We start from the raw sequence: 18,491 nt of genomic DNA, 5'->3' as shown, positions 1-18,491 counted from the left end.
GTTTTTATGGAGGCGTCATCACATAGTCATAATTGGCTAAATCGCTGACATTGGCTGATTTAACCTTTAGCCCCTTTTCCCTTCCCAGAGGGTCCAGATGGAGGGGGTGTGATTGAAAGTTCCAACTCTTTCAATCACATGGTTGGTCTTCCTGGCAACTAGAACCTGCCCTTGGATGGGGTCCAAAAGTCACCTTCATTAATAACAAGACACCCATTTCATTTTTACGGTTCTGAAGCATTTTTAGGAACTGTGGATGAAGACCAAATATATCTGAGAAATATATATTTGGCCATCTGAAGAAGGCTACTTCAAGGTGTGATGACCCAGAATTCCAAGGAAATACCTTAGCTTACCCCTATGCTAAACAAGCATTGACCAAAACAGTTGGCCCTAGTGATGGTGTATGTGCTGGCAATTATTTATTGTCAGGATGGATAGCCAAAGTTCTGATGGTAAATTGCTTGATTGTTATTCTGGATCTAAGGAAATGTAACTAATTTCTTTGGTGATGTGGGGTACACATTTCACTGTGGTTGTTACTAAAGAGCAGCTGCAAAATGTCCTTTATGAAAAGACCGTACCAGGAACCTCAGGAAAGTCGTAATCTAATAATTTATGACTGCAAGCTCACAATTCTAAATATTACAAAAGATTCATTTGCTGTGCCCAGCTTTATCATCAGTAAGTATAAACAGTCTTCCCCAAATATCCACCCAAACAGCCTCTGCATGATTGGAAACTTGGAGATTTAGTGTTGTTTTTTTTTTTTTTTTTTAAAGATTTTATTTATTTATTTGAGACAGAGAGAATGAGAAAGAGAGAGCACATGAGAGGGGGGAGGGCCAGAGGGAGCAGACTCCCCGCCAGGCAGGGAGCCCGATGCGGGACTCGATCCAGGGACTCCAGGATCATGACCTGAGCCGAAGGCAGTCGCTTAACCAACTGAGCCACCCAGGCGCCCAGAGATTTAGTGTTTTGAAAGAGACTAAACTTGCAAAAATCGAAACCTTACCTGTGGCCTCAACTGAAAGGATTTCACTGGGAAATCATAAAGGATTCTTACATATCCTCCAGGAATAACTGATCTTTGGAGGAAGACTACCAAACCAAGAACTTCAGATCAAGCCAATGATGATGTGGAGAGCTTCAACCCAAGGCAATAGGATGTGAGGGCGATGTGGCTGCGACATCTGTCACCCCATTGATCGCCAGGGTTGATTCGGCTGATCTGGCTGGCTAGGCGGGTGTCCCCTTCCTCCCTCACCGCTCCATGTGCGTCCCTCCCGAAGCTGCGCGCTCGGTCGAAGAGGACGACCTTCCCCGATAGAGGAGGACCGTTCTTCGGTCAAGGGTATACGAGTAGCTGCGCTCCCCTGCTAGAACCTCCAAACAAGCTCTCTCAACCCAAGGCAATAAAACAAGATACATTTTTTTATCTCTCTGCTCTCCTTTTTTCATTTTGCTCTACTGATCATTGTACTTTGGTGCCCCCTAGAGGTGAGCCAAAAAATTTCTTAATTCTTTAACAAAGCTCCCTTTTTTTTTTTTTTTAAAGTAGGAGCCACACCCGGCAAGGAGCCCAACACAGGGCTTGAAGTCAGGACCCTGAAATCAAGACCTGAGCTGAGATCAAGAGTCGGATGCTTAACTGACTGAGCCACCCAGGCACCCCCACATATCTACATTTTTAATCTTAATCCTCTAATATTTCTCTGCCACTTGAGGAAAGGCAAAACTCTCTTGTGTATGTGTGTGTGTTTTCAGACTATAGCTATTGTTCTAAATCTAACTGATTAATGCATTTGTCATTCTCTACCTGATCTGACTAACAAAATTTAATAGCTGTTCCTTTAACACTTCAAAAGATAGATTTTCTGGGGCGCCTGGGTGGCTCAGTCGTTAAGCGTCTGCCTTCAGCTCAGGTCATGATCCCAGGGTCCTGGGATCGAGCCCCACATCGAGCCCCATATTGGGCTCCCTGCTCAGCGGGGGGTGTGCTTCTCCCTGTCCCACTCCCCTTGCTTGTGTTCCCTCTCTTGCTGTCTCTGTCTGTCAAATAAATAAATAAAATCTTAAAAAAAAAAAAAAAAAAGAGTCTGCCTTCGACTCAGGTCATGATCCCAGGGTCCTGGGATAGAGCCCCGCACCGGGCTCCCTGCTCCGCGGGAAGCCTGCTTCTCCCTCCCCCACCCCCCCGCTTGGTTCCCCTCTCGCTGTCTCTCTCTCTGTCAAAAAATAAATAAAATCTTAAAAAAAAAAAAAAAGGATAGATTTTCTTCTGCACGTCTCTTCTGGAATTTGAATCTTCCTCACAGTATTAAATCCTAACCTTCAGTTCTATCAAAATTGGACACTGAACCCAAAATACTTATGCTTATTACAAAATACTTATGCTGACTCAAGAAGCAAGCTTACAGGAATAGACACAAATATTGAGGCTGTCTTTGCTGTATTAGTCTGTTATCTTCAGTGATTCCCCAGCCTCTACTCAAGGAATCTTTACATATCAGGGGACTAATGATTTTCCTGCTTTCATTGGGATCAATGATACTTGTACTCCCCATTCAATTTGTGTGACAGTGAACTACTATGTTTTATGTGCACCTTATTACATAAACCTGTCTTGTGTACAGGGAGTAACTTTAAGAGAATCTGCAATATTTATAACATCTTCTCCTATAGGAAACTGTTTCTCTGAGAAAGATACTCAGAGACCTAAAACAAGGGAAGCATGGGCTATTCAGGAGAGCTCTCAGGAGAGAGAACTGACCCCCTCTTCATCTATGCTCAGGGTGCTCGAATTCCAATAGTAGGAATAATACAGCAAGAAAAGCTGGTACACAATTTGTCTTTGACCCTAGCAGAAGTCGCAAATGACACTACCTCTGCTCTGGAGGCCCAACAAACTAGTTAAAATTTAAATTAAATGGTGGTTGTGGATGATTAAATAGCCTTTGGTTTCTTGGCTAGGTAAGAACTCTGTTTCATAGCAAACACTGCTTGCAGCACCTACCTAAAACACTCCTGGTTAGGCAGAACCGTTTGTAGTTAAGTGAAAAGAATGACTATCTGGCTCTGTAGAACAGATTCAGGTGGATTTGGGGACCTGATTTCATGGCCCGGTTTTGGCTCTTTCCTTGGCAACCTATTAATAGGACTAATGATCGGGGCGCCTGGGTGGCTCAGTTGGTTAAGCGACTGCCTTCGGCTCAGGTCATGATCCTGGAGTCCCTGGATCGAGTCCCGCATCGGGCTCCCTGCTCGGCAGGGAGTCTGCTTCTCCCTCTCCCACTCCCCGTTTGTGTTCCCTCTTTCGCTGTGTCTTTCTCTGTCAAATAAATAAATAAAATCTTAAAAAAAAATAGGACTAATGATCACTTTGTTTCCAGTAATTACGTATTCTAGTTGACCCACGTATCCTAAATGCAACTGTGCAGTCATTCTGTTTTTAAACGGTTCAGATTCTCATTTTGCAACAAAAGGCTCATGTGAGACTAACTGCAGTGCAAATGTGGACAGTGTTCTCCAAATAGCCTGTGATCAATGGATTCTGATGATTGTGTGGATCTGAACCATGCAGATGAATGTCCTCAGGGCTGGCCAATGTCCTTTGGCCAAAAGGGGAGATTGAAAAGTAAAAAAACAAAAACAAAAACAAAAAACAGACCTAGGAACTTGCAGCTGGAAGTTGGCAGGTAAACTCTAATGTTCCCAGGCGCCTGGGTGGCTCAGTTGGTTAAGTGACTGCCTTCAGCTCAGGTCATGATCCTGGAGTCCCTGGATCGAGTCCCACATTGGGCTCCCTGCTCGGCGGGGAGTCTGCTTCTCCCTCTGACCCTCCCCCCTCTCATGTGCTCTCTCTCATTCTCTCTCTCTCAAATGAATAAATAAAATCTTAAAAAAAAAAAAAAAACAAAACTCTAATATTCCCTACCACACACAAACAACTCTTGCAGAATACTTTACTTTGCAGTGAAGACCACTCAGCAATTGTGATGCAACAAGATGTAGAAAGGCCATTAAGACCATTTACTCTGTAACTACGTTTAAAGCCAGAGACAAAGACACTCTTCAGTCAGGACCACACTAATCTCCCTGCCTCCTACATAAAAACTGCCAAGATAACCACCAAATTGCCCCCTTCTTGCAAAACTGGCTTCTGCTCCCCTAAACAGTCCTTAGAATCACCCAGCCAAATCCTGTAATAGGCTCCCCACAACTCTTCCCTTAAAGAGGCTTCATGTCCCTGGCTTATTGCCTCTCCTGAAGGAGCACATCAAAGAAGCTCAACTTTGACTACGCGTGTGTCGTCATTGGCTGCCTGGTAGTAACTGCTATGGTTTGAATGTTTGCATGCCCCCCCAATTCACATATTGAATTCCTAACCCCCAAGGTGATGGTATCAGGAGGTGAGGCTTTGGGAGGGTTCCTCCTCATTAACGTGATTAGTGTCCTTGTAAAAGAGGCTCAGAAAGCTTAGCGCCCCTTCAGACATGCAGCCTTGTAAGGACACAGCAAGAAGGAGGTTCTCTGCCAACCAGGAGGACCTCACCACATACCAAATCTGCTAGTGCCATGATCTTGGCCTTCCCAGCCTCCAGAACTGCGAGAAATAAGTGCTTCTTATTTATTTATTTGAAGATTTTTTGTTCATTTGAGAGAGAGAGCACAGAGGGAGAGTGAGAGGGAGAAGCAGACTCCCCACTGAGCAGGGAGCCCGATGAAGGGCTCAATCCCAGGACCCTGAGATCATGACCCAAGCTGGAGGCAGATGCTCACCCCGACTGAGCCACCCAGGTGCCCCAAGTGCTCTTGTTTTTAAAGCACCCTGGTCGATAACATTTTGTGGTGTGAACAAACTAAAACAGTGCCTGTCCAAATCTAGGGAGGCCATTTTGGAACCTGCCTGTTCCACTACTTTCCGTCCCTCAATCCCTGCCTTGGCTCATGCCCACTAGGTCTGCTCCAAAAATCTTTTGAAATTAGAAATGAAGATAATTTTGGATTCTTGGGCATCAGAGAGGCAAGCACTGATGAGATGATTCAATTTGGCATGAAAGGATTAAGTTCAGATTAGACAATTACTTGGAATGGATTTTATTGAAAGGATCTGTAGGCAGAGGCCACCCCTCTAAGATGTGGGGTTGTTCAGATGCCAATATTTAGCACAGATCCCGGGCCTACCCTGACTTCTTCCGAGTTCTTTTTATTTTTTATTTTTTATTTTTATTTTTATTTTTTTTAAAGATTTTATTTATTCATTTGAGACACAGAGATACAGAGAGAGAGAGAGCATGAGCAGTGGGAGAGGCAGAGGGAGAGGGAGAAGCAGACTCCCGGCCGAGCCAGGAGCTCGATGCGGGGCTCGATCCCAGGACCCCGGGATCATAACCTGAGCCGAAGGCAGACGCTTAACCATCTGAGCCACCCAGGCGCCCCCCGAGTTCTTTTTTGACGGTGTTTGAGCTTGCCTCTATTCTGAATCAGGTAGGAGCGATTCAGGACATGGAAAGGAGGCCTTGCAGCGAGAAACCGTGGTGCACTGTATCAGAGAACTTTTACCTTCCACTGGTATTTTACATGGAAGTGGACCAGGAGGAGCGCATCTTTGGTACGTGGCCGTTGCCCACACGTTCTCCCCGGTTTCCAACTTTCCCACCCCCATCTGTCACAGAGCAGCCCCTGCCAGCACCCCCTCCCCCCAGGGGTGGAGGTTCATGAGTCCCTCCTCTGGTGGCAGGCCACCTTGACACAGACCTTCACTGCTTCGAGGTGCACAGCCACACCCTGATTCAGCTGGAAAGTTGGTTCACAGCCACAGGCCACACCCGGGTCCCTGTAGTTGGACCGCCTAAGGCAAGGCGGTGGCTGTTCGGTTTGATCTAGAGCTTCGGGAGCTGGGACTCTGACCAGCAGGCCCAAGGTAGGTGCCCTTGGCTGAACTGTGGAGCTGCGTGGCATCTTGGTTTCTTCAGGAATCGCTGGGGTGGCTGGAAATCCAACCTCTTCAAGGGTGCCTTCCCAGCCATCTTTGTGGTCTGCTGTCAGTTACAGGAAGGGGCAGGGAGGTGTGTGGATGGGGCAGCCAGGGAAGGCCTGGGTTGGGGTAACACCCCTTGATGTCTCTTTGGGAGTCCTGGCCTGCCCCGGGGGTCCCAGTTGTGAGCCCTGCCTCACCAGGGCACTGTCTTCATAGGCCTCAAGATGCTGCAGCTAGTCGAGAGCCGGCCCCTGACCAAGCACGACCTGGCCGCCTCCCCCAGCACACAGCTGTTTGCCAGGTCCAAGTCTGCCTGCCAGGGCGAGCGGGACCCTCTCTGAGGCTTTCCCAGGCTTCCCATTCCAAATGGGAGCTTATGCTAGATTCCCTTAGATCTCGCTCTATTAGTAATAAAGGACTGATACCCTCCCTGGGCAATTAGCAAGCGAGGGCAAGTTTTGGCTTTGGTGAGAAATGGCATTGGGAGAAGTTTGGATTTGTGACCCAGTCTTGTTCCTCTCAGACCTTCTGAGGCATATGTCTGAGACATGTCTTCCAAATGTAAGAAAGTGTTCAACAGGTGAAGATGTCCAATAAAATAAGTGACCCAGTGTGTAAAGCCTCTGTGCTCTCTTCATTCCTTTGGATAAGCTTATCTGGCCCAGGAGGGGCTTTGAGCTAGCCCCACATTGTGATCTGCGGAACTGCCATGAGCGGCCACTTGTGCGGGCTCCCAGAGATGCTGCCCAGCTCTGGAGTGTGAAACAGAAAAGACAGCTCTTCCACAAGCTGCTGCTCTCACACCTGGAGCCTGGCCAGGCTGGTCTGGGTTGAAGGAAGACAAGGGTTTCTAGAAAAGAAGGGACCTTCCCCAGCCTTCCCCTGGATCTTAAAAGGCAGACGAATGAGAGAAGAAATGTGTGTGTGTGGAGGGGAGGGTCTAGATGGAGACAGAAACTGGTTCCACTCCAACTGCCTGGTGAAGTAGGCACCTAGGCAGCCCAGGTCTGAACCTTAGGTCCCCAGGTCATTGTCCCTGATTGCTAGAAGTTTGGGGATGGTGACAGGGTGTTCTGGGAGCAAAAGATCCTGAAGTCCCCTAAGGTATGAATAAATCGATAGTAAGATTTCCAGAACTTTCCTGGATGCCAAATTCACATTTGGATCTCTCTAGCCAAGATTAATGCAAGCTAAACATGTCCTCACTTGAATTCTTCCTGTTAGAGCTTCTCCAGCAAACTGTGTCTCACGATGAAGCTATTGTAGGTGAGAGAAGACAGTGCCCTGGACTCCAGGGGCACTGGTGAAAGTGCTAGGTGGAAGTGCTAGGAAGTGGTTGAACTTGGAATATATTTTAAAACCAACAAAATTTGTTAATTTCATGGTTTTTGGCCAGTTATAAACAAATGGTAAGATCAGGATCATGGTAGAAAAACACTCATGAGTCTGGCTGGAAGAAAACCAATCATACTATTCTCAAAGGGAATATTATGCTTACTTCCTAATTGATAATTGGAAGATTAATGGCTCAAAAAGTAGAGGGAAACTTTTTTTTTTTTAAGACAATTGCACAAAGACTGTTTTCTCCCTCAACTGAGTTTCATACTAAGAGTTATCAAATTAACATTCTGCCTTCTTGGGACTGTGATTCTGATCTCTAAATCTATTTCACCAGAGATTTCTGTATGGGCACAACTCACATATTAATAATGTAGAAGTTAGTATCTCAAATACTGGAGTGAGACTACATGTATTTACATCCTAGCTCTACCACTAAATGGCTCTATGATCTTCAGCAAGTTCCTAATCTCTCAGTGCATTAGTTTTCTCATCTAATCCTAACTACCTATAACTATATAGAAGTTAGGTGTGTATATATATATATATATATATACATATATATGTTTGTTTGTTTTTTTTGCCTACATTTCACTGTTTTTCTTCCAATAGAACTATGTTTTTGTGGGTCCCTCCTCCCTAGTTTCAAAAAGGGAGTTCTGATTGGCCAGAAGGACAGATACTTAGTGACTACTCCAGGCTCAGGAATGATCATGCGACCTAATCAAATGTCAGGAAAGGATTTATATTCCATACTTGAGTGGAGAGCTCCCCACCTCCTCCCCTCTCCGGTTAGATGTGATCAAGGAGGTTTTGCGGCAGCGCTTGCCTCTGGCAGCCCTCTTGTGGACAATGAGAGGAACCATCAATAGTATCCTGCTGACAGGGAGGACAGCTGGAACCTTGATGATGTCATTGAGCAAAATGTCCTCTGCCACCCTACCTTTGGATTTCAATTGTTAGATAATACAATTAATGAAGGATAGTTGGAAGAAAAGCAGGCAGGGACAGGGCCCCCTCACCCCACTTGGAGGAAACCACCATTAAAAGGATTTTACACAACGCTGGAAGGAGCCCTCCACCCTTTCCCACGTGATAGATGACAAAAACCTGATTGGATGACAGGCAACCCCTAGACTTAGAAACTCCGGTGGCATCCCTGTTGTGTCCCCTCTTTTGTTGGGAGCTTTGTACTATAGTTCAATAAACTGCTTTGCTGCCCACCACTCTTTGCCTGGTCTACCTCTTCATTCTTCAGAGTGGCGTGACCAGGAACCACGGGCACTGAAGGAAAAGAAATCTTGTAACAAAATGTTCTTATATTTAAGGTTGTTCCAGCCAGGGTTTTCTTATGCTTGAAGCTAAATACATCCTGATATAGTGCCTGTGGTAATGTGAGGATTAAAGGGCAAAATACCTGGGAAGCATTTATGGACACAATGCTGGGCAGTCACTAAACATGGGTTGTTATTCTAAAGGATGGGATCCAAAAAATCTGTAGGGTGGCTCTGGCTATGGGCCTGGCCTTGGTAGGATGTAAAGAGATGTGGAGAGTAAGAATGTGCTCAGGGACAGGGGAAGGGAGACTAGACCCCCTGTTTTCTTTGGCCTACAGTAATGTTTGAGAGAAGTCAATCTTCCTGGTGAATGGAGAAAGTCTGGGAAGGGGTGTCAACTATGGGGTCTGAGCCAATTATGATTGAGGGACGGAGAAGGGATAGGCCAAGGATGCTGAGGCCTGGGATGGGAGGATGAGGGAGGGGTTGCTTCTCCCAGTTCTGTAGAAATACAGATTACTCATTATTTGGCATTAATTAATTTCTTCCCAGACTCCTCTGGAAAAGTACTTTGGGAGAAGTAACAGATTGAATCTGCTTAATTCACTGTGTGGATGAGGCTTGATGATCCTTCTCTTCTTGACTTGAAAGACCTCCGAAGTTAGGGGTTATAAGTTGCTGAAAGCTGAATAAAGGGTCAGAGACCAAGACACTTTCATTAATTCAACATTATTGGGTGCCTGCTGCACGGCATCATGTGAGAAGCCTGAGGTGTCGTGGGGGTGAGATGTCCCTGTTCTCAAGTAGTTCCGGTTCAGTCTGGGGCATCTGAAGTGACCTTGGGTGATGCTTGGGAGGGAAATCTGGGTGGAGATACGTGACTGGGTGGGATCATCCAGTAGTTGAGGTCAGAAATGAGACAACTTGGGGCAGAGTGTGAAAGGGAGATGAGAAAAAGGAAGAAGCTGATGATGGAATTTGTGGAAACACCAACAGTTAAGGGACTAAAAGCAATAGGGAGCTTGGAAAAGTGAATAATGATTGGTTCAGAGAGGTAGGAGACAAACTAGGAAGCAGTTTTAGAGAGAGTGGCTGTGGTGTCACCTACCTCAGAAAAGCCAAGGGGGATGCTGATGAATGTATCCATTGAATCAGCTTTCTAGAAGGTCATGGGTGAACTCATGAGTGGTTTTTCGGTGGTGTTGAATGGGCTGATTTGTCTGATTTGTCTGATTGTCATGTGTTGGTTAGTGGATGGATGCTGTGGGAATGGAAATGCCTTATTTTGTAAGTAGTTTGGTTCTAAAGGGAGAGTGAGATGTTGGGTAAAATAAAGAGGAAAGTAAGTTCTCAAGCGTTGCTGGTAGCATGGAAGCCTACTCATGTTTATGAGGAGAAAGAGCGAGAGTGAGATGCAGCAGATATGGGGAAAGAGGGGTATGGGAATGACCCCACCCAATCGTGGGGACAATCAGCAGCTTCTTCTTCCCTCGGACCGACCGAGAGAACAAGAATTAGTCTTCCCATCATGGAGTGGCAGAGGCCTCTCTACCACCAAGTCCAGCGGTACGATCTCTGGTAACAGAGTGGTACTGGATCATTGCCCAGAGGGCTCAGGTAAGGAGTTTCAGAGATACTCAAAAGCATTTATGATTGGGGGTGTGTGTGGTGTGATGTCCTCAGGGTTCATATGAGGCGAGTGGCATCCTGAGCTGCAGCAAGGGGAAGCACGAGTACCTTGGGATCACAGGGATGGGCAGGGACGGGCAATCCAGGAAGGAAGTCACACTAATGCAGGCAAAGAAAAAGAGAAGGAAGAAGAAACAAGTAAGGGAGAGATGAGCATCATTAAACTTAAGAAAAAAACCAGAGAGTTGAAAAAGGAGGTGTAGGTCTTGTGGCAGTGTGCGGGAGCCCCAGGAGAGCAGACGGGACTTAAAACAGTCACCAAAATTATGATAGACATAAAGTGAATCATGTGAACAGGTAAAGAGAAGTAAGTCATACAGATGTACCTTTGGATTTTCTACTTATTTATTGGAGCAAAAACATTTTGCCGTTTACCAGTTTTGTGGTGCTGTAATTTCCAGGGCCGTGCATAAATCCATAGTTTATACACAATGCATCTGATAAATTTCTGCTTTGAAATGGAGTAAAATCTTCAATAATTTGCAATCAGGTAGGCTAGAAGGTGACATCTTGTTGTAATGAAAATTTAATAAAAAAAAAGCTACAATTCTTACTCGCACCACATTTTTGAAGCAATTAAAGCCAGGCTAATGACAGTTGCTGCTTCCAGGTATGGGAACTATTTTTATCAATGGTCAAGGTAGAATAGTTGTCATAAGTAAATTTTGTTTTTAAATGGTGGGGTGAGAGATTGTGCTATAAACTAGTTCAAAAGTGTTTGGAAGTGATTTACACTTGTAAGCTGGTCAAGCAGGCATGTTCCATAAACCATTTTATCTTCACTCATCTCTAGGCACATACCTGTTTGGTCTCAATAGAGCGATAGTGCGAAGTCCCCTCACCTTATCCTCCAGGATAACCCTCCCTCACTTCTTCCTTCTGTCCCAAGTGCCTCTGTTAGGGCTTTGTTACTTAGTATTCCAGAGTCCTTCTAACATTCCACTTGAATTAATCATGGATACTTAGAGCAAAATTACTAGGAAAACAGAAGGAACGGGCTATCTTAGGGAAGAAGGAAAAGATCCCGTTTGGAGAAGTCCTCCCCTGGTAAGGCAGGGCTGGCTAGGTGCTAAACATGGTAGTTCTGAGTAGCCAGGGGCTGCAGGTTGGCGCGCGTGCCTGGTCCCCCAGTGATTTCCTATTACTTGTTTAGCACACCCTTTTATTATAGTTAATACAAAGCTCACATGTGCTGCTTTCTGAGTTTTGATTAACATCAAATTAATTTTTCTTATGATACACTCTCAAAAACATTTGCAAATCTCCCCCTCCCCAAATTACCAATGATTTCTTCACTGACACTGCAGGAAGATAACTTTTGTGTTTCAGCCCCAAATCTGTACACAGCCAGTTCGGCTGACTGGGACCAGTCAGTTCAGAACCAACCAGTTAGTTCCAGATAAAAATAGTCACACTGTTTATAGACATCTTTTTAATGTTTTACTTTAAAACAAATGAGCCCAGTAAAAGAGAGCAAAGGAGATTACACTTCAATGATAGCTTGAGATGGGTGTGATATTCCTGATTGATTTGTTCTCAGGAACAGACAACTGTATTGTCATACTCGACTTTTAGAACTGCTCACTTCAAATGCACATAATTTTATTAAGTTTCTCTTACAAAAACACAACCATGTCATTTAAGGCAAAAAATATCAGCTTCTGGGGAGATAAGTTAACGTTTCTGACATTTTCTCAGTCTGGTTGGATGAAGTGATCCATTAATTTAGTTGCTCAGGTTTCATCCTTTCTTGTAGTTTTGCTTTGCCAATGGGCATGAGAATTAGTCACTGTGCCTGATTTCCTCCTCTCTATTAGACTTGTTTCACCTGCAAATTATGAACTTTCAGAATCACTGAGTCAGTGGGAGGTGAGAAAGGCACCTTTGAACAGGAGATAAAGACTTAAAAACTCAATAAAGTGTCTCTTACTTAAAACAACTTGCAACCTACAGATATTAATTTAATTGAACAAAATGCAAACATTTAGACCAGACACAGCAATATTTTTAGTCAACCTCATATGAGGGATGTTTGCTAGTTTTAGCTTGATCCACCCTACATATTGAAGAAGGCAGGCAAACTTGAACTGAGAAAGCATGTGGCTGCTCAGTGCTCAGCTAAATTGTGCTTTAAGACACCATTTGGCATCGACCAATGGGACTTTGCTAAGAGTAAATGGGAGACCCCCTCAACTCCGTAGAGAGTAACGCAACAGACAAAACCCTACAGCTTTCATACAACTACCTTGGAACATCCAAGAGTGTTTGTGCTAGAGTAAGATATAGACACTAATGGTCATGGCTTCAATGTATAAAAGTTTTTCACATCATGGTTTATCACATTTTGCTCTGATTAAGACCTCAGTGATGCATTTAGGGCTTGTTTCGGAATCTTCAGTCTTCAGCAACGCTGGATGAACTGTACTGTGTCGGAGGCCTAGAGAGGTCTAAGGAGGGGTCCCCGATACATTCAGAATTCCTGCTGCCAGTGGGGTTCGACCCAGGACAGGGTGTGTCCAGGAATCAGTGCCACCTGAAAGCTGCTGCCTCCCTCCTCTTCCTTGACTGATAATTGGAGAGAGCCTGCCAAGTGCATGGCGGGTGTCTGGCTTTAGGTCAGTGGAATGATGTGTGTGTGTGTGTGTGGTGTGTGTGTGCGTGTGTGTGTACCACCTCCTTGGGAGGGCGTATCACAAGTTCAATTTGAGTGGAGACAGAGTAGGTGAAAAATTGCATTTCATAATTTACTAAAATTCTATGCTTCAAAAATGAAAACCGTTGCTTTAAAAGCTTGGTAAAATCTTTTTTTGACCGGAGTGTAAAATTTAGACCCTAACTTCTGCTCTCCAGCAGCCAAGAAGATGCCGAATGATACACTCCAGGGAGTGTGTTAGAATCCAGGTGGGTTGAGAAGAGGAGGCGTTTAGAATTTCAGTGTTTATCAAAAAGGACAAGGATTTCCAAAGGTTGAGAAGCCTATCTGAGGAAGAGCAGAGAAGTGGTTTACTTGGGGATGGAGACCGGGTAAAGCCTGGCGAAGTTCAGGAGCAAAACAGTGGCAGGGAACTGAGAAGTTAATGGAGAAGAAAGGTAGGAGGAGAGTCAGGGATTGGAGACGGCCTGCTGGGGGAGACAGTTGGGCAGGATGGTGGATTTCAGGGCCTCCTCCTGCCTTTGGACAGCCAGTTGCTATCCCTGCCTTGTCTTCCTGGCTGCTGAAAGTTTTTTTGGAGGAGCACTATCTGCCAAGGAAAAAACTCTTCCTTCCGTAAGTCCTGTGGCTGGAGTGGAACTGAACCGAAGTGCTCTCTGGCTCCCCCTTGCCTTTTGAATGCTGTTACCTTGGCTGAAGTTCTGAGACTGCTAGACAGGCTTCCAACAAGCAGTTGGCGTGGCTTGCTTTCTGGTAAATGCATCTCTCATTTTGTTTCCCTTGGGTCCTTGCTGCTGTGCTATATGATTTAAGTGTTTTAATTTGCAGACCCTGCTGGGGGTACCTGGCTTCTAACTGTGAATGTGTACACCAGGAAACGGAACCCTTAATTAGAGGTTTGGGGCAACATTCTTGGGGGAGCATAGAAAACGTTCGCTACAGTATAAAAAGTAAAGGAAGTTGAGTTATAGCCTTCCATATGCAAAACGTACTAGGTTAATAGCAAAAAACATTCAGGGCGTAGTAAAAAATAAATACCTTGCAAAATTCTCCGTTTATATATAAGAATAAGGGATGTTTAGGTAGTTGAATTCCCTAGCAATATTCATCTTCTAAAAAGATCAAGTTCTTCTATTTTGGTTTGTTTTTCTCCCTCTCATTGCCTTCTGAGGGCAAAGCTATTTTTGTTAACTTCACCTACTTCCTGGTGTTGTGTCTGGATTCTTTTCAAGCCTTTCTCATCTCAGTCTCACCCAAATGTCTAATTCCCCGGGATCCTGCCTGTATTATCAGTTCAGCGGGAATGGTTTCTCACACTTGATATGGTTTCTCACACTGGGGCAGCCCTGGCAAGCCAGGGGGGCGCACTGCAGAGAGATCAGTCCCAGCGCACCGGCCCTTCTACTCAGGAGTACTGTATTCGCGCGTGTAGAAGTTGACCACGTATAAAGTTGATTCAGCCATCAGGGACTATGTTCCCGTGAAATCACTTGTGTCGGATAGTCTATTTGCCCCACTGGCCCTGAATTTCATTATTTGCACGCTTTCTAATTGAAGAACATTCTTGTCATAAAGAACAACATGAAAATGATGTGCAAAATTGCTTGCCACAGCGTTGAATCACCAAAAGCACACAGACTGACATTCAAATTACATTAATAATAAAATGACTGAATAGGAATGGGTTGGCAAATATATCTTGAAGGAAGCAGCCATTTCTATTATTCCCAAGTTCTGCTTTACTCGATACCTTGTTAGCAGCGGTTGATGGTAGCCATTGTGTTTACATATACATTATGGCCTAATTTTGAAAATGTATTTTGTATTTAATCACAAAGCAGAAATGCCTGAAATTTGAAGTTGTTTACTCCCGTAATTTCAAAACACAGAGTCAAATCTTCTAAGTGACCTAATCTTGACATTTTCACACACCCCATAGCATTAGCAGTGTTTGGTTTCTCAGGATTTTTAACACAAGGTACGTTACTAAATGAGTGGGTTAAAGTTGATGTACCTTGGAATTTCAGCCATCCCTAAACATGCATTTTCATGCAATTAAAAGATAACGGGCTTATAAACTGCCTTTCATGTTCTTCCTGATTCTTGCAATTTCAACTTTTTAGAAGGGCTTTCAAAATAGTTCATGCAATGATATGTATGGCTAAAGGAACTGCTATGCTAGAAGGAAAATGGAGACCTTATTTCAGTTTGACATGAGGCAAGCTGAGGGCTTCTGTACTTTCTCCTGCCTTACAAATGCTCCGAGATGATCGAGATCTTTCAGTCCTTAGAGAGTCCGACGCAAAAGCAGTTTCCCCGGCAAGCTGCGGCATGGCATCAAACGTGTCTGTCTCAGTCTCTTCGGGACCCACCTCTTCATCAGTTATAAACAATTTGGATTCCCTCCATTTGGGGTAAAAATCTTGGCTGCCTCTGGAGCCACCTGACTCACTCCCAGAAAGCTGTAGATTCAGTTCCTCTGTCGACCTGATCAGGTTTTGTACCGACAGAGATTTGCCCAAGTCCTTGGGCACCACGGGGTGGACAGATAACAGAGTCTCTCCCCCCATGTCAAAGCTTTTCCTTAGAGCGCGGTCCTTGGTCAGATTTGACTGTGCAACCTGAACATTTTCCTTGGAGGCAACAAGGCAGGTGGTGACATCAGAAATGCTTTCCTGTAAGCCTGCGGGGCTCGGGTGCAGGGTCTCCGGCCTGGGCAGATGCTTGATGGCTGGGAGAGGAGGCGGGATCTGTAAAGTTGTTGGGGCTGCTGGCTTAGGTGCCACACTTATTTGGTTTGCAATGTTGCTGGCGGCCGCTGCTGCGGAGCTGTCACTTTGACCCATTGGCACCTGTGTTGCTTGACTGTGCATAGTAGGGCTAAGCGCGTAGAAAGTCTGCGCGCTGAACTCATTTGGCGTCAGAATGAACTGCAGGCCTCGAGAGATGTTGGCGCTCGCTGATCTGGATAAGCAGCCACTGTTCTGTGCAGAACTGGACAGGTCTTTGCTATCCACGGGGCTTTGATAGTCAGAGGTCTGTTCACATTCAAAAGGTGGGATCTGGAATGAGGCCAAAGTGAGGGCGGAGGCAGAGCCTTTCCGGAGGACCTGTTGATATATATCGAGTAGGCAGTCCAGCTTGGACTCGATGGACTGTACCTAAGAGTGGGGAAATTGGTCACATATGAATATAACCTGTTGTAAGAATAAGCTTCATTTCTAGAATTAAAACAATGCAGTCAGAGTGTGTCAATACAGTTAAATATTGAGTACAAAGTCTAATGTAGCGGTGAACTTTAGTACAACCTCAGAATGTACGTTCGTCTATCAGTGGTGCAGCCAAGGGATGATTTGGGAGGAGAGGTTCGCTTTGGCCTCTACATAATCTCCCCCCAATACCCCTCCCCTGTAACTCCTTATTGTATTTTATTTTTTTTCATAATTGAAGTATTTTTATTTTATGTACAATGAATTGGCCTTAAAGTAGGTATCTTGGATATCTGCAGTTAAGGTAGATTATCTTGGATGACCAATTCAAGGAAGTTCACTTAATCCAATTTAATGAAGCCTATATCCTTCGCGTACTGACGGAAACACTGGCGGCACATATTGAGGCCAGATTTCTGGATCAGACCGTGCCTGTTTGAGCAGATGCAGCAAGAATGAGAACCCTGGCCAAATTTCCTCGGATGGCCCCAGGACAGCTGCTCCCCCTAACTCTTTAAAATGGACAATTGATGTTCTCAAAAAACGTATAAGCAGTATACGAAAGCAACTGCAAGATTGCCAGCCCAATCACGTTGCCCTTGCTCAGCCTCCCCCAAGAAATCATTCTGGGACTCTACTGCGGTCTAGTCAGGAACTCCTCTATTTAAATCAAGACCTTAAATATCAATGTAGGTGATTCTGAATTTAAAAATAAAGGTACAAAATGCTTCCGAATTAATACTTGAGATATTTTTGGTTAGATTGGGGAAGCAATTTGATTTCTGGACAACTGTCGTCTTTTTTTAATTAAGTTTTAATTTTAATTCCAGTCTAGTTAACATACGGTATTATATGAGTTTCAGATGTACCTTATAGTGACTCTGCAATTCTAAAACGTACTCAGTCCTCATATGATAAGTGTACTCTTTCATCCCCTTCACCTATTTAACAACCCCCCCCCCCCGCCCCCATCCTCCCCTCTGGTAACCATCAGGCTGTTCTCTATAGTCAAGACTCTGTTTCTTGGTTTGGACAATTATCTTTGTACGAGAAGATACAGCTTCAGGGTTAACAACTGAGGTTTTGTTTTGTTTTTTAAAAAAGAGTGAAAAGGAGAGACAGTGACAATCACCAAAACACATATGAAAAATAGATCCCTGTTATTTTACTGTGGAAAATCTATAGTTGCTTCCAGTTCAAGTATTCACAGATGAGATGGAATTGTTTATTCCTTATATGGAAATCCAAGTGTTTTAGAGAACACTGTCTATGCACAAAAAATGTAGTTTCATTCGCCCTTTCTTGATTTTCTTCCTTTAAAATATATTAATCACTGGGAAGCCTGGGTGGCTCAGTCGGTTAAGCATCTGCCTTCAGCTCAGGTCATGATCCCAGGGTCCCGGGATCAAGTTCCACGTCAGGCTCCCTGCTCAGCGGGGAGTCTGCTTCTCTCTCTCAAATAAATAAATAAAATCCTAAAAAATTTATTAATCACTAAAATACATCAAATGACCTACATTTTTGATTAAAAAAGTTCGGACGGAAAAGTTAGCCCCTACAGTTGGATCGTACCTGCTTCTCCACCTTGACCACCCGGCCGAGCATGCTGAGGTCATCGGGGCTCTCGTGTTCTGCTGTGATTTTCTCTCGGCTCTTCTTATCCGATGTGATTTGCCCTTTTCCAAGAATTTGGTCAACACTATCAGAGAAAGAGGAGATCTGATTATAAATGCTGAAGACGGAGATTGCCCCAGGACAGAATGAAGTGTTTTGAAAAGAAAAATGAAAGACAATTATCTTTAATTTATGTAAGATGACATAAAAATGAACTTGTTCCAGTTGATGTGCTTATTTTCTTAACATGAGAATTACACATGAGATTAATTTTCTCATTATTCTGGTCCATGACGAAGTCACTTATGGGCAATCTTCTGGAGGTGAAATCGTCCTAAACTACAAAGTAATTTGTCTGTTTCCATCTCCAACCAGCCATTTCCTGAATTTAACTGCTGAAAATATGACAAAATCATCATTATGATTATTTCATGTTAATAGAACAGATTCTTCAGTGAACATTTACTATGGACCCGATATGTGGGAGCTAAGCAGACAGAAAGTGATCCGTCTCCGCTTTTTGGAATTCTAGTTGGAGGATAGACACCCCATGAGCTGGAAACTTAAGATTAGTTCTACAACTTCCGTAGCAGTTCAACTTTATACAAACCCTTGTTTTATAATAGTTCTATTAAAGGACTTGGAAGACCATGGCCACGTGGGCAGAGATTGTAACACGACCACAGGATGAGTTACAACCATTTCCAAGGAGACTTGATCCACTGAAA

At 44.4% G+C, this 18,491-nt stretch overlaps 1 protein-coding gene across 5 annotated transcripts in view; it reads right to left on the bottom strand.

Moving 5' to 3' along the window:
• Positions 1 to 10,784: 10,784 nt before the first annotated feature.
• Positions 10,785 to 18,491, bottom strand: part of KCNQ5 (potassium voltage-gated channel subfamily Q member 5) — a 509,046-nt gene continuing 501,339 nt past the window's right edge. For 2 of the 5 annotated variants that reach the window (XM_045867080.3, XM_045867081.3), the window contains 2 exons: positions 17,722 to 17,848; positions 10,787 to 16,101 (listed from right to left, as the gene is read on the bottom strand). In XM_045867080.3, the coding sequence (XP_045723036.1) occupies positions 15,139 to 16,101; positions 17,722 to 17,848 (1,090 nt within the window). In that variant the 3' untranslated portion in view covers positions 10,787 to 15,138. Of the gene's footprint in view, positions 16,102 to 17,721; positions 17,849 to 18,491 lie in introns of all 5 variants that reach the window. The other 3 variants (XM_045867079.3, XM_045867082.3, XM_045867078.3) reach the window with 3 other exon arrangements.

Source organism: Mirounga angustirostris, unplaced genomic scaffold (genome assembly GCF_029215605.1).
Source record: "Mirounga angustirostris isolate CCGP_5_RB_7025 unplaced genomic scaffold, mMirAng1.0.hap1 SCAF_8, whole genome shotgun sequence".
Taxonomy (NCBI): domain Eukaryota; kingdom Metazoa; phylum Chordata; class Mammalia; order Carnivora; family Phocidae; genus Mirounga; species Mirounga angustirostris.
This window is presented reverse-complemented; position numbering and strand designations above follow the sequence as displayed.